Consider the following 15,544-nt stretch of genomic DNA (forward strand, 5'->3'; position numbering starts at 1 on the left):
CTTGGTCTCCTGAGTAGGTGGAACACAGGCATGTGCCACCACACCTAGCTAATTTTTTTCTTTTTTTCTTTTTTTTTTTTTTTTTTTACTTTTTGTAGAAATGAGTTCTCACCATCTTGCCCAAGCTGGCCTCAAAACTTCTTGGCTCAAGTGAGCCTCCTGCCTCAGTCTCCCAAAGTGTTGGGATTACAGGTGTGAGCCATCACGCCTGGCCAAAAAGCTTTTAAGAAACACAGTTTAAGTCTAACATAAGATTAAGATACGGATTGTACAATAGAAACTAAAGAAATTAAAACATAGTCATTTCCCTTTATGTCACTGTCATTCTGTGTGTAAATCACTCAGTTCCCATCTCTTCCATGAAACCTTCAGGCTCACTTGGGCTCAGAGCAGGCTGTTGCATGTTCTGAATTGCATTCATGACTGTATGTATGTGCAGTCTTGATATAACTGGCTGGGCCACAGGAGACACTCATTGACCAGAGTCCATGGTCGTGTTGTTTGACCTTGACTATAGCATGACAAAAAAGAGTTCCTTACTTTAAAACAATAGCTTAGCTTCAAAAGGGATCCTAAGACAGTTATTTTGCACTCTAACACAATTTACCACTTGCTTATGGCATTACTGATTTCTCACCAAAAACACTGTCAGTCTGTCTAGTCACACTTCATTGTATAATGGAAACTGGTGAAGGAAACCATGAGGTTAATTGCCCAGCTACAAAGGCTGTCTCCACCCTGCACTTTCTCTAGTCAGGTGTGCTTCATCTCCCACCACCTCAGTTACATTCCCCCAATTCTGCCCAGTGCAGGGCCACACCCTCTTCCCATGAAAGCCCTCAAGCAGCACCTGCGACTCTCTCCATTCAGAGTGCCCCTCAGACAGCTTCCAAGTCGAATAGGGCTCCCCTTATGTCTGCTCTGCTTGTTGAGCACTGCCTAAGGGCACTGCTGTAAAGAGTTACCTCCACTGAACATGTGCTTTCTTTCCCTCTACAGACATAACCAGTGCGGTGCAATCCAAGCGAAGAAAATCCAAGTAAACAAGCAGGACGGTGACGATACTTGTAAATGTGTGTGACTTTTACAAAGAGCAATTTTGAGCTGTGACTTTTTTAAATCCATTTCTGTACAGTTAGTCATTTTAATAATATGGCCCTTTTCCTAGTCCCTGCAACCTATTTCATAAAGTGCAATGGGGAAAGCAGGATTGTTGAGCCCTTTTGGTGTTGCAAGTTGAAGTTCAAGGTTTCTAAAATGTTTTCTTGTGTTGAAAGGAGCTAATGCCATTATAAATGTTATTAGTTTTCACATTTCCTAAGCAGCCTAGAGTACAGGGTGAGCATTTTTAGATCTCCTAATGACGTACTGTGCCGTGGAAGTACTGTGTGTGAATAGCAGTAGTGGGGGCAAAAGCAATCTTCTCATTTGGAAATGTTGTAAATAATTTTATTATATAGTGTTTTGGATGTATTTGTTGTAGAAATGGACCAGTGAATAAAGAGAATCTAAGGATTTGTACAATGTGAAATAATGTGTTAAATAAATGTCATTGTCATGGAACATAAAGTCATGTTATTGGTAAGGGATTATTGGGTGATAAGCTCTTTCTTTGGTCCTTAAATAAGCAGACACAGCCCTCTTTGTGAATGGGATTCTCATCTGGTCCTCATTGCACCTGAGATGCCCACCTGGCAAGTTGAGGAAAATGTACATACTTGCTCACCTCATTCTTGGCTTTGAAGAAACTAGCTCTGTTCAGCACTGTGCCAGCTACTTTGGTATCTATTGCTCAAATTTCTTTTGGATGCAAGTAACAAAACCAACTTAGAGATCAATGGCCACCCAGGATTTTCTAGGGACAGAAAGCTGTCAGCAGCGGAGATGGCATTTTTCACCACGTCACACTTATCTGCTCCTCCATGTGCATGATGGACTGCTCCAAAACAATTGTGCTTATGTTTCCTACATAGAGGAGATAAGCCCAGACTGGCCTCTAAGATTGTACCAGCATCAAGAATCTAGCCCAGTTTAGGTCAGGTTTCTACCTTCAGTCCAATTCTGTGGTTAGATAGAGCAGCTACCAAATAAAAGGGGTCATTTTGTGTTACATATTTCAGAGATGTCTACTGCATTTCACTCTGGCTTCCCTGCTTTGAAATTTGTATTGCCTCCAAAGCCGGCCACTTCTGCCCCACCCTACCCCCAACTTTCAGGAGACTTTGATGCCTGGGCTTGTCTCAGCCTGGGCTTCAGCCTTCTGCTGCATCTCCCCTAGGGTTAGACCCCATCCTTTCCCCTCCAGTGGCTCCTTGCCCTCGCTGTAACCCAGTGCCTAAGACCAAAAGGATGAGTTGGTCATTCTGTCATGCTCTTACTCTCATCTCTATTCCAACTGTCTTCATGTATGTGTCTTGCATTACAAAGATCCTCTAAAAGTAGTCATTTATGAGTCAGAAGCCATTGTCTGGCTCTGTTCCCAGTAAGCTTATCTACCCTCTTCCTCTTCCGTATGACACACACACCAGAACCAAAGCCAGCTTAATCATAATACTCTATGCCCTACTGTGCTTAAGATTACAAAGTGCTTCTCATACTCAACTCAGGCAGAAAGTATAATGTGCTTTAAATAGATTTTTATTTGTTTTTCTTTATATTAATTTTCTCCCATAGAGGAATAGCATTACAGTCTAACAATCAGAATTCTGTTACACACATACACAGGCATGCCACATGACCCGGTTGAGGTGGTTGTTTCCTTGAGTCTGTCAACACAGTCTCGTTTCAGCCAGTCTCAACAGAGAACACCCAACAGGGACGCACTCAACTTGTTGGTTCCATGTGGAACTAGGTGGAAGGGTGAGAGAGAAAGTAGTAGAAGTGGGCTATGGTGTGTCTGCATTCAGTCCCCTCACATAAAGCCACATGGATCTAGGGGGGCATCCAAGAGCTGTGGTGGGGTCCTTGTTGCACCTAAGACATTACAGGTCAGAGCAAGTTGATCAGAGGGTTCCAGGCAGGGGGCTGGGGAGCAGGCATACTCTAAAACAGCACCAAACTGCATTCATACACACACGCTGCCCTGCTGGGGCTAGACTGGCAAAGGCTGGAAAGACACCCAGCTTGAAGGAACCACTCAGACTTACTAGGGAATAACTGGAAGTCACTCTTTGATGTAACTGGGACTCACTCTAGAAACAGGGGTCCCTCTGACACAGTTTTGGCAAAGTGCTGGTAGTACTGACATTAATACTCACAAATTGGTACAGACTCCTCTAGGGCCACTGAAAACATCAATCAAAACAGACTCTCTAACCTCCTCCTAAGGTTGCATAGGACTTTGTGAACTCTGGTTCCCTCATGTATTCAAGTTCTGTGGTTAAAAAAAAAATCCTGAAGCATGCTCAAAGGTGAAAGGCACGTACACAGTCAATACAGTATGACAAGGTCTGATGCTTCAGGAGTCAGACTAGCAGGAGACTGAGTAGTGTTGGTTCTTAGAAATCTATACACAATTAAAATATTGCCACACTCAAATGCTACAGAATCTATAGGAAAAGTACAAAAAATATGAGCCTTGCAACCAGCCAGGTGAGAGATTAGGTTCTAGAACTACAGGAGCCTCCAGAAATATAGGTAAACACAAGGCCTTTTAAATTTTGAGCCAAATGCTCTATAACTTAAACTCTTCCCCTACCAGAAGGATCATGGGCATCACATAGGACAGAGCCTAGGCGCCAGCTGGCAGTGAGGAGTAGACAAGAAGGGTTGGGAGTTTCAGCTCTTGGAGGTGCCGAAGACCCTAGGCTGGCTGTGAAGTGCCCAAGTGGTAGCTGGAAGAATAAAAGCAACTAGGTTGTAACTAAAGGAGAACTTAGGGAGAGGAGCAAGGCTGTCAACTACTGGGGCCCTAGTGGACTGGTACGGGAGCTTTGATCAATTTTTAGTGTTAATTTGGCTTATTCCCTGGGATAGGAGACCCCAACAGGTCTGCCCTCATCCCAGCATCCCTGGGGATACCCCATTCCTTCCCCACACATCCCCCATGAGGCCTGGGGCTATAGGGTCAGGAAGGGCAGCTGCCTTTGCCCTCATGGGAATGCAGAGTTTTCTCCAAGCCTCAGGTTGGCTGTGAGGCCTGGAACCATAGTTGGGGTGAGGGGAAGACCTATGTTCATATGTACCAAGAAGTCTTAAAAGTCCCAAGGAAGAGTGAGTACACTAGAAAAGGACAGCTAGAAAGAGGAACTGGGAAGCAACTTGGGCATCCCAAGAGGCTGTTGCTGGTGTCTGAGCCCAAAATTCAATCTCCACAAGAAGAGGGAAGCCTCTGCCCCTTCTGTCTCCCCCCAGAGATTCAGGTTTCTGGAGGAGGAGAGGAGAGGGACCATAGGGCACCCATTTCTCCCCAGCAACCTAGAAAGAGAGGCCTATAGGAGAAAATGAGAAGAGGCCCCCTGAAGGCCCTGAACCTGGATAAGAACAATTTGGGGATTAGGACAGTGGGGCTCCTGGACTCCTACTCAGGACTGCTGGCTAGCCATACTGAGCAGGGTGTGAAATACAAGACCAGAGGCAAGCAAGGTGAAGGCTGAGCAGTCAGCCTTGGGATGGCTTCACCGCATGGTGTGTCCTCTCCAGCATCACTGCTCTGCACTCTGACCTAGGGTGAATGACCTTTGCCTGCCTAGAAGCCCTGTGGCCTGCATCTCCCCTAAGCTATTCTAGCACCTTGGGCTTGTGAACAAATGGCCAGGATGGTGGGACCTTGCCCAGCTTCTACTCGGGTGACATGTCAGGGGTAGAGTGGCAAGGTACTAACTAAGCCCTTCAGATTCAAGAACCTGCAGAAGAATGGATTATAGAAAAGGGAAGTAGGGGCAGACTCCAGGCTTTGCCTTTCTGAGCAAGCACAGTGCGAGCTCCCTTGGTGCCCTGCTCCCTGCAGCTTCTCAACATGTCTGTCCTGTCCAAATCTCCAGTAGGCTGCCTCGTTTCCTAGATTCCCTCCGTCTTCTCCCTCTAACTCACTTGCACAGACAGTCCTCTTCTACATACTGTACCTTTCCAGGCCTAAGCAGCTCCACAGAGTACAGCCCCCAAGGCAGAAGGAAGGGGAGACTAAAAGCAAAACCCTGAGCCCTTACTAGAGGGCAATGACAGTGGCCCAGGCTGCACAGGCTCTACCTGGTCAGAGCTGGGCTCAGGGTCCCCACCATTTGGGAGCAAATTACTGGGAATGAAGAATAAGGGAACAGGGGTGAGTGTAATGCCAAACATGGGATAGTGTGAGTCATGTAAGGTGGGAGTTGAAGGTGGGGAATGAGCCAGATCAGGGACTGGAAGAAGCTTTCAGAAATAGGAGCCGGCCAGAGGTAGAGGACTGGAGGGCAAGGGTGAAGGGGAGAGACAGGGATGTGGGCCAGAGAAGAAAGGATGGAAGGGAGAGGAGTAGGGGGTGTGGATGATTAGATGCTGGGGATGGGGGCCAGAAAGAGCGAGGATGAAGGGGGCTTGAAAAGGGGCTCAGGCGGATTAGAGGATCAGAGAAGTTGAGGGGGTCAGGGAAGGAACGGCTATCACCCAACCTCACACGCTTTAAGAAGGGAGGTTTCGGCGTCCAGCCCGAGGCGTCGGAGGGGCCCGACAGGGATCGGTAGTCGGCAAGGGGTTCGTGGCGTGACCAGCAGACGCTCAGTAGTTGAACTGGCGCTGGCACGGCTGGTAGATGAAGCTGCCCTGGTGCTTGGGCCGGCGCGGACGGCTCTCGCGGGCTCGGTTCTGCCGCTGCACCGCCTTGGCGCTCAGCGCGTGGCGCTCCGCCCGCTGCCGGGCCCGCTGCAGCCGCCGCACCTGACCCGCCTTCTCCAGCAGCGCCGCCCGCGCGGGTAGAGGAGCAGCGTGGCGCGCGGCCCGGGGCTCGCGGTGGGCGGGCGCCACCTCCCTGTGGACACAGCGAGGGGCTGGGTCAGGCCGGATAAGCCGGGCGGGAGGCCTAAGGGGAGCTGCCATCTCCCACCCTTGCCTTGCTGCAATTCTGTGTCTGCTCAGATTGGGGTCCCCGACGCCCTTCTTGTGGATACCACCCTGGAGATGTCTCCTCGGTTCTCGCCCCTGACAGGTAAACTGGACCTCGGGGAAGACTAGACTCCCACCCTCAATTCCACCCTTGCCTTTCTGTTTAAGCACAACTCCCACGGCACTCTAGCCACGCTCAAGCCTCCAAATCCTTCCGTGGCCTCTTAGCCACGCCCCTCCCTCCCAAGCCCCACCCCGGCCACGAGGCCACGCATCTCCCACACGACAGCCCTCACCCTAAGTCCCCCTGCTAGCCTCTCCCACCCTCTCTCTCCCACCCGCCCCTCACCCTAAGTCCCCCTGCTAGCCTCTCCCACCCTCTCTCTCCCACCCGCCCCTCACCCTAAGTCCCCCTGCTAGCCTCTCCCACCCTCTCTCTCCCACCCGCCCCTCACCCTAAGTCCCCCTGCTAGCCTCTCCCACCCTCTCCCACCCGCCCCTCACCCTAAGTCCCCCTGCTAGCCTCTCCCACCCTCTCCCACGCCTCTCCCACCCGCCCCTCACCCTAAGTCCCCCTGCTAGCCTCTCCCACCCTCTCCCACCCGCCCCTCACCCTAAGTCCCCCTGCTAGCCTCTCCCACGCCTCTCCCACCCGCCCCTCACCCTAAGTCCCCCTGCTAGCCTCTCCCACCCTCTCCCACCCGCCCCTCACCCTAAGTCCCCCTGCTAGCCTCTCCCACCCTCTCCCACCCGCCCCTCACCCTAAGTCCCCCTGCTAGCCTCTCCCACCCTCTCTCTCCCACCCGCCCCTCACCCTAAGTCCCCCTGCTAGCCTCTCCCACCCTCTCCCACCCGCCCCTCACCCTAAGTCCCCCTGCTAGCCTCTCCCACCCTCTCCCACCCGCCCCTCACCCTAAGTCCCCCTGCTAGCCTCTCCCACGCCTCTCCCACCCGCTCCTCACCCTAAGTCCCCCTGCTAGCCTCTCCCACCCTCTCCCACCCGCCCCTCACCCTAAGTCCCCCTGCTAGCCTCTCCCACCCTCTCTCCCACCCGCCCCTCACCCTAAGTCCCCCTGCTAGCCTCTCCCACCCTCTCTCTCCCACCCGCCCCTCACCCTAAGTCCCCCTGCTAGCCTCTCCCACCCTCTCCCACGCCTCTCTCACCCACCCCTCACCCTAAGTCCCCCTGCTAGCCTCTCCCACCCTCTCCCACCCGCCCCTCACCCTAAGTCCCCCTGCTAGCCTCTCCCACCCTCTCCCACCCGCCCCTCACCCTAAGTCCCCCTGCTAGCCTCTCCCACCCTCTCTCTCCCACCCGCCCCTCACCCTAAGTCCCCCTGCTAGCCTCTCCCACCCTCTCTCTCCCACCCGCCCCTCACCCTAAGTCCCCCTGCTAGCCTCTCCCACCCTCTCTCCCACCCGCCCCTCACCCTAAGTCCCCCTGCTAGCCTCTCCCACCCTCTCCCACCCGCCCCTCACCCTAAGTCCCCCTGCTAGCCTCTCCCACCCTCTCTCTCCCACCCGCCCCTCACCCTAAGTCCCCCTGCTAGCCTCTCCCACCCTCTCTCTCCCACCCGCCCCTCACCCTAAGTCCCCCTGCTAGCCTCTCCCACCCTCTCTCTCCCACCCGCCCCTCACCCTAAGTCCCCCTGCTAGCCTCTCCCACCCTCTCTCTCCCACCCGCCCCTCACCCTAAGTCCCCCTGCTAGCCTCTCCCACCCTCTCCCACCCGCCCCTCACCCTAAGTCCCCCTGCTAGCCTCTCCCACCCTCTCCCACGCCTCTCCCACCCGCCCCTCACCCTAAGTCCCCCTGCTAACCTCTCCCACCCTCTCCCACCCGCCCCTCACCCTAAGTCCCCCTGCTAGCCTCTCCCACGCCTCTCCCACCCGCCCCTCACCCTAAGTCCCCCTGCTAGCCTCTCCCACCCTCTCCCACCCGCCCCTCACCCTAAGTCCCCCTGCTAGCCTCTCCCACCCTCTCCCACGCCTCTCCCACCCGCCCCTCACCCTAAGTCCCCCTGCTAGCCTCTCCCACCCTCTCCCACCCGCCCCTCACCCTAAGTCCCCCTGCTAGCCTCTCCCACCCTCTCTCTCCCACCCGCCCCTCACCCTAAGTCCCCCTGCTAGCCTCTCCCACCCTCTCTCTCCCACCCGCCCCTCACCCTAAGTCCCCCTGCTAGCCTCTCCCACCCTCTCCCACCCGCCCCTCACCCTAAGTCCCCCTGCTAGCCTCTCCCACCCTCTCCCACCCGCCCCTCACCCTAAGTCCCCCTGCTAGCCTCTCCCACGCCTCTCCCACCCGCTCCTCACCCTAAGTCCCCCTGCTAGCCTCTCCCACCCTCTCCCACCCGCCCCTCACCCTAAGTCCCCCTGCTAGCCTCTCCCACCCTCTCTCCCACCCGCCCCTCACCCTAAGTCCCCCTGCTAGCCTCTCCCACCCTCTCTCTCCCACCCGCCCCTCACCCTAAGTCCCCCTGCTAGCCTCTCCCACCCTCTCCCACGCCTCTCTCACCCACCCCTCACCCTAAGTCCCCCTGCTAGCCTCTCCCACCCTCTCCCACCCGCCCCTCACCCTAAGTCCCCCTGCTAGCCTCTCCCACCCTCTCTCCCACCCGCCCCTCACCCTAAGTCCCCCTGCTAGCCTCTCCCACCCTCTCTCCCACCCGCCCCTCACCCTAAGTCCCCCTGCTAGCCTCTCCCACCCTCTCTCTCCCACCCGCCCCTCACCCTAAGTCCCCCTGCTAGCCTCTCCCACCCTCTCTCCCACCCGCCCCTCACCCTAAGTCCCCCTGCTAGCCTCTCCCACGCCTCTCCCACCCGCTCCTCACCCTAAGTCCCCCTGCTAGCCTCTCCCACCCTCTCTCCCACCCGCCCCTCACCCTAAGTCCCCCTGCTAGCCTCTCCCACCCTCTCTCTCCCACCCGCCCCTCACCCTAAGTCCCCCTGCTAGCCTCTCCCACCCTCTCTCCCACCCGCCCCTCACCCTAAGTCCCCCTGCTAGCCTCTCCCACCCTCTCTCTCCCACCCGCCCCTCACCCTAAGTCCCCCTGCTAGCCTCTCCCACCCTCTCTCCCACCCGCCCCTCACCCTAAGTCCCCCTGCTAGCCTCGCCCCGCAGCCCATGGGCCCCCGACTTTGTCTCAAAGGCAACCCTCCCAAGGCCGCTACCCGCTGGAGCGCTTCCTGCCCTGGACCCCCGGCCTCCAAGATCCAACTCCCTGGGCCACCAGGCCCCGCCCCCGGCCCGCTCACCCTTCGCTGAGGTCGCCGTCAGGCAGGGCCGCGTCCGGAAGCGGGGAAGGGGGCCCGGACTCCAGCACTATGGTGCTGCCGGTGACGTAAACGGACATGCTGGGGTGTTCGATGAGGAGGTCCTCCAGGGGGCTGCTCTGGAGGCGGGCGGGACCCAGCCCAGGCCCCTCTGCAGTGAAACAGGCGGGAGGGGTAACAAACCAGCTCTCGTCCATCAAGGAGGGCGCGGGCGGAGGGCGGCCCGCGGGGGCAGGGGCGGCCCCGGGGCTGGGTGGAGCCGCGTAGCTGTCTACGGGGTGCGAGGTGGGAGCCGTGCAGAGGAGGGGAGCAGTGGGGAGGGACACACACACACACCGGACAAGCGGGCGGGGAGAGAAAGGGCATCGTTAGTCAGAACCGCAGCCTGTCCACGGCGCCTCGGGGTACCCACAGGCCAAGAGTCTCGCCCTGCTGCCCGAGGGGTCCTGACTTGCAGCCTCTTCTGAGCCGCCAGGAGAGGGCCCCCGGCTTTCATGGGAAAGGGCCCCGTGACCCCACCTCCAGTAGGCTTGGGGGACCGCCCAATCCCCCAGCCCTTTCCCTCCTCTGCTCGACCATGTGCCCTTAGGATGACTTCACAGGCCCAGGAGGCTGACCCTGGCCTCACCTGGCAGGTCGATGATGAGCCAGCCGTCCACTTCATCCTCCTCCGATACGAAGGCGCGGGGGCAGTCGGGGTCTTCAGGGGCCGGGGGGGTGCTGAAGAAGAGGCTGGTGAGGCGTTGGAACATGGTGGGGGGCGAAGCGGCCTCACGGGGGCGCCCTATGGCAGTGCAAAAACCTGGGAATCATAGAAGGGCGTCAGAGCTACCACTGATTGAGGTTCTCCCCACTCCCGGCCTGGGGCAGGGGACAGAAGATATCACCCCCAGAGCAGGGAGAAGGGTACACAAAACAGGGATGTGTGCGGACGCTTTCGGGGTATGGGCTTTCTTCATTCAAATCCAGGCTTTTTAAAAAAATCTTTTAAGGCCGGGCGCGGTGGCTCAAGCCTGTAATCCCAGCACTCTGGGAGGCCGAGGCGGGTGGATCACGAGGTCAAGAGATCGAGACCATCCTGGTCAAAATGGTGAAACCCCGTCTCTACTAAAGATACAAAAAATTAGCTGGGCATGGTGGCGCGTGCCTGTAATCCCAGCTACTCGGGAGGCTGAGGTGGGAGAATTGCTTGAACCCAGGAGGCGGAGGCTGCCGTGAGCCGAGATCGCGCCATTGCACTCCAGCCTGGGTAGCAAGAGCGAAACTCCGTCTCAAAAAAAAAAAAAAAAAAATCTTTTATATGAATTTAGGAAGTTAACTTATCTGTGCCTAGTTTTCTCATCTCTCAAAAGGCATTGATAAAAGTACCTTCCTCCGGGCTCTTGTAAGAATTAAATGAGCTAATAACAGTATCCTCCTCCAGGCTGTAATAAGAATTAAATGAGCTATACCAAAGTTGTTGAAGGAGAAAAACGGGGGAAAAAAGAACTAAATGAGTGAAACACTTATAAAGTGCTTAGAACTGCGTCTGGGCATATGTTAAACACTCAACAAAGTAATAAATTAGTTATTATTACAGGGTGCTTTAGGAACATGGAAAGAGTGACACATGACATAGCTGTGTCAGGGAAGATCTCCAGAGAATTGGACATCCAAGCTGGACCTTGAGGAGTAAATAGGAGTTCTCCAGGCAGGGAGGAAATTGCCCATATTGTCTACTTGTTATCATCATAATATAGCTAGGCTAGCTGGGCACCATAGCTCATGCCCGTAATCCCAGCACTTTGGGAGGCTGAGGCGGGCGGATCACAAGATTAGGAGATCAAGACAATCCTGGCAAACATGGTAAAACCCTATCTCTATACTAAAATACAAAAAAAATTGGCCAGGCATGGTGGTGCATGCCTGTAGTCCCAGCTACTTGGGAGGCTGAGGCAGGGGAATGGCTTCAACCCAGGAGGCAGAGATTGCAGTGAGCCGAGATCGCACCACTTGCACTCCAGCCTGGCGACAGAGCAAGACACTGTCTCAAAAATGTATGTATGTATTTAGTCAAGCTTGTACCTGAAGCCTGACTGTCTTTCCACACCTATTCCCTAAAGACAGTCAATGGTGACTGGGCACGGTGGTGGCCGAGGCAGGTGGATCATGAGGTCAGGAGATTGAGACCATCCTGCCAGCATGGTGATACCCCATCTCTACTAAAAATAAAAAAATTAGCTGAGCGTGGTGGCACATGTCTGTAGTCCCAGCTGAGGGAGGCTGAGGCAGGAGAACTGGTTGAATCCGGGAGGCGGAAGTTGCAGTGAGCTGAGATTGCACCACTGCACTCTAGCCTGGCAATAGAGCCAGACTCCATCTCAAGGGAAAAAAAAAAAGATGGTCAATGGCAAAAGAGGCAGAAGCAGGTGGATCACTTGAGCTCAGGAGTTTAAGACCAGCCTGGCCAACATGGTAAAACCCCATCTCTACTAATAATACAAAAATTGGGCATGGTGGCAGGTGCCTGTAATTCCAGGCTGAGGCAGGAGAATCGCTGGAACCTAGGAGGCACTACTGCACTCCAGCCTGGGTGACACAGTGAGACTCAGTCTCAAAATAATAATAATAGTTATATAGCTAACATTCATGTTTCAGGCATTATACTAAGCAGCTTTACCTATATTACTTCATGTAATCCTCACAACAACTACAGGAAGTGGATAATAATCACTATCCTTACTTTACAGTTGAAGAAATTGAGGCTCAGAGAGGGTAACTGTCCCAAAGTCTCATAGCTAGTAAGAGACAAAGATGGGATTTGAACCCATGCAGTCAGATTCCAGAAGTAGCACCCAGAATCACTGTATTCTATTGCCTTTGCTGGGTGTCTGTCTGAATTTGATATTTTCAATGTGGTGGCCACGGATCATTGCCCATGTGTATTTTTCTGGGAAAAGGGACCTTGGTTTTCATCATAATTTCCTAAACAGCGATCCTTGACCCCAGAGATTAAGAACCACTCCTGGAGCCTGTGTGGTTTAAAAAGCACTGGCCAGCAGAAATCCCACAGAACTGCTACCATCTTACCATGTGATTTGGCACACCTCAGTTCTGTCTGTCATATGAGGTGTAAAGATGGCATGCCGGCTCCTGTTCAAGGGCAGCATCCCAGGCTAGGAGGAAGATCAGGTTGCTTGGACTCAGGGAGACAGCAGATCAGTGGGAGGTGATGATGGAGGAAGGGAGCTGTCAGATTCCAGAGGCCCTTAAGGATGAGCACTGAGGGTTGGACCTGGACCCAAGCAAGCCCTAAACCAATCTTTCCCTGGGTGAAGATTAAGAGGGAGGCCCCTTGCTCCAGAAATGGTGGTGGCTCTAGATCCACCCCACCTCCCCATGTCAGCCTACCTCAGGACTACAGCTTGGCTGGGGGCTGCTGGCCATACTCCCCAGGATGTACCTGAAGCCTGACTGACTCTCCACCCCTGTTCCCTAAAGATGGTCAGTGTTTTTGCTGCTGAGACACTTGTCACCATTCTGTAATGGTGTTTCCACACTTCCTGTAGAATTTCCTGGGGGCATGTCCAGACTTCCGTTCCCTGGAGGCATTTCTACTCTTTCTGCTAATCCACCTGCAGTATTTCCATGCTTATTGCTTCCTCTCTCTATTCCCTGGGAATGTTTTCACACTTGCTGCAGAATCACCTCATTTCCATACCCTGAGAATATTTCCACATTTGCAGGCGCACAGTAGGCTCAAGATGCTGGCTTCCCTGGTGGGATTGGGGTGGGAGATCTACAGGGGTTATGAAGGTGAGGCCACCCCCAACTAGTGTCCACTCAGCACAATCCACGTATCCTAACTCATCTGTAGCCACAGGGAGCTAGTGACTCCATTGCCAAAAGCCCAGAAAGTTTGGCCCCTCTTGAAGGAAGGGAATATTGAGGACTTGATAAGGCACATCCTCTTTCCAAGAACATACTACTTCATGGAATATGAAAGAGAAGTTAAGAGCTATTTCAAGGACCATCATATTCACCCAGCCCATTTTACAATCTGATGATCAGAAAGAGGACATAAGTCTATCCAAAAATACATGGCTAGATAGTGGCAGCGAAGGCCTAATCCCAAGTTACTGAGCATCCAGTCCAGACTGTACACAGGAAAGACTCCGCAAACAATCCCCAAGAATATAATGATGAAGGAGTACAGGGAGGTCAAAGAGACACCTTGACCTAGCCACACCACCCCTCACCTAGCTACAAAAGGATGTGGAGTTCCTGGCACCAAGATTTAGCATGCATTTACTGAAAGAGGCTCAGGGGAGAAGCTCCCTGCTTGAGGTCACACAGCAAGTCAGTGACAGCCAAGAGTGACAGCAGCACCAGCCAGCCAGTGCCTGCCCCCTCTCCTGACCACTTGGGGAGCCTCCCAGATTTTCTTTCCCAGCCCTGCCAGCTTCCTGGTTCTCACATTCCCAGTTCTGCTCCAGGGAGAACCATTCCCTTTAATAACTACAGCAGCTCTGCCCAGAATAGCATTTGAGCCCTAAGCCACCCCTACCTCCAGCCTATCCTTGAGCAAACTCCCAGCTGCAATGGAGTTCCTAGTTCTGCCTCTAGGCCCCATCCACTTGCTAAGACATAAACTCTCCTTTTCCAATCTCTTCTCCTATACTCTCTGTGGGCAGAAGGGGTTAGGAGGGAGCAAGAAAACACTTGCAATTGTCTGCACTAGGCCAGGTTAGGTCCTTCTTGGCTTAACCTAGGGAGTTTGGGAGGTAAAGGGCAAATAGAGGGAACCCTCACCCCACCCTCCACCCCAACATCAGTCCTGGAGACTCCTGGAGGCAGCCAATGACTCACCTCTCTGTGATCAAAACAGCTGGGAGGCAGCGATTTTATTGGACTCTAGGACTCCAAGGTATAGTGAGGACAGAAGGGGTCAGAACCACAAAAGGTGAACTTATTTCCAGAGATTCCCTGGAAAAGGGTCCAGGAGTAAGGAGACCTAGGAGCTTATCAAACCGGGATGATGCTGAGCCCAAGATCGGGTCCCCAGAGGAAGGCAGATATGTATCTTGTCACTTGTATTGAGCCCCTGCTATGTCTATGCCCCTGGCTAATAATGCGTCTGTCACTCAGTGAGCATGACTCTAATTGGCTGTGTGACCTCCAGTGAGCTAAGCCTCCTCTCTGGGCCTGTTGCCCCTTCTGTGAACTCGGGTCTAAGACCCCTCATTTTGGGTCTGGGAGTGACATCAGCTAAGGCACTGCACACAAATCAGGGATTAGGAGGATGTTATTCTGTTAGTCTCTGGGGGCGGAGTCTGAAGCCAGAGGGAGGGGATCCTACCACCATCTGGCGCTGTCCCAAAGACCTAGAGTCCGAGGCAGCCCTGAACTCCTGACGGCCCCCTCAACCTAGGCCCAGCAGCGCCGTCCGATTCCTCAGGTTGCAAAGAGAAAGTAGGGGATCAGAAGCCTGACCCCAGCCCCTGGATTAGCCTAGGAAATCGCCGACCCCCCTGCAGTCCCCTTTGAATGGCAGCGTCTGACCCAGGGCCCAGCCCCGACACAGCGGCTCCGGGTCAAGGGAGGACAAACGACCCGAGCCCGTGGGGGCGGTGCCGGCCTTGGTGACGTCTCAATGTCATATGCAAATAGAACAACGTCATGGGCTACCGGGCGTGCGGCAACCAATCGGGAGCCGGGAACGCGGCCCCGGCGGCCGCCGGCGGAGACAGACAAAGGCCCGGGCGCAGGGGGCGCAGGGCGTGTCCGTGGCGGGGGAGCCCCCAGGCCCACGCGGGTCGGGACTCACCTGGGGGCGGGGGCGGGAGGCGCGGCGCTGAGGTAGTTGGGCGACGGGGCGTCCCAGGCTCGCCGCCGCTCACAGGCCCCGCCGCATCGCGGGGGCTCGCGGGGGAGGCGGCGGGGCCGCAGTCGCTCCGGGCTGCTGCGCTCGCCCGCTGGGGCTTTGAGTCTGTGCGGCTGCTGCGGGGCTCACGGCACAAATTGGAACGTTCAAACAGCTGATTGTGACGTCACAAAGGGGCCCGCCCGCCTCGCGTCACCGCCCGGCGGGGCAGCGACCAATCCAAGGCTGCGGATCCCCCCCGCCCCGCCCCTTCCCTCCCGGTTTGCGGGCCGGGCCCTCGGGCTGGGCAACGCTCTCGGAGCCGGGTCTGGGGTCGGCTGCGGGGACCTGGGAGCCCTGCGCCGCGGCGAGCTCTCCGCTAGGAGGCTCTGCACTCCCTCCTCCGGGCTCCT

General features: G+C 55.0%; 2 protein-coding genes across 44 annotated transcripts in view; one reads left to right on the top strand and one right to left on the bottom strand.

Moving 5' to 3' along the window:
* The window catches only part of NCOA6 (nuclear receptor coactivator 6), a 114,924-nt gene extending 113,355 nt beyond the window's left edge, over nucleotides 1-1,569 (top strand). For all 37 annotated transcript variants that reach the window (XR_013535022.1, XM_078371068.1, XM_078371067.1 and 34 more), the window contains one exon: nucleotides 1,000-1,569. Coding sequence is in view for 36 of the 37 variants with exons in the window: in XM_078371068.1 (XP_078227194.1) it covers nucleotides 1,000-1,043 (44 nt within the window). In the remaining variant the exon portion in view is untranslated. The remainder of the gene's footprint in view (nucleotides 1-999) is intronic.
* A 1,050-nt stretch (nucleotides 1,570-2,619) lies between these two features.
* On the bottom strand, nucleotides 2,620-15,261 carry TP53INP2 (tumor protein p53 inducible nuclear protein 2). 7 transcript variants are annotated; one of them, XM_035298053.3, is made up of 5 exons: nucleotides 14,138-14,889; nucleotides 12,359-12,444; nucleotides 9,918-10,091; nucleotides 9,272-9,560; nucleotides 2,620-5,944 (listed from the first exon to the last, which is right to left on the bottom strand). In XM_035298053.3, the coding sequence occupies exons 3-5, from the start codon at nucleotides 10,039-10,041 to the stop codon at nucleotides 5,695-5,697; spliced, it is 663 nt and encodes a 220-aa protein (XP_035153944.2). In that variant the 5' UTR covers nucleotides 10,042-10,091; nucleotides 12,359-12,444; nucleotides 14,138-14,889; the 3' UTR covers nucleotides 2,620-5,694. The 7 variants fall into 7 exon arrangements, with proteins under 7 accessions (XP_035153944.2, XP_078227207.1, XP_078227205.1 ...); XM_078371081.1 differs by having other exon boundaries at nucleotides 12,359-12,517; XM_078371079.1 differs by having other exon boundaries at nucleotides 12,359-12,536.
* Between the last annotated feature and the right edge of the window lie 283 nt (nucleotides 15,262-15,544).

The sequence above is a fragment of the Callithrix jacchus genome, chromosome 5, assembly GCF_049354715.1.
Source record: "Callithrix jacchus isolate 240 chromosome 5, calJac240_pri, whole genome shotgun sequence".
In the NCBI taxonomy this organism is placed as follows: domain Eukaryota; kingdom Metazoa; phylum Chordata; class Mammalia; order Primates; family Cebidae; genus Callithrix; species Callithrix jacchus.

Excerpts from the sequence above, each read along its gene's own strand:
- TP53INP2 (XM_008995489.5), bottom strand. The coding sequence starts at position 10,041 with ATGTTCCAACGCCTCACCAGCCTCTTCTTCAGCACCCCCCCGGCCCCT. Across the intron at positions 9,561-9,917 it reads GCTCATCATCGACCTGCCAG|ACAGCTACGCGGCTCCACCC; the intron begins GTGAGGCCAGGG and ends CGCACCCCGTAG. Across the intron at positions 5,945-9,271 it reads GACGGCGACCTCAGCGAAGG|GGAGGTGGCGCCCGCCCACC; the intron begins GTGAGCGGGCCG and ends CTGTGTCCACAG.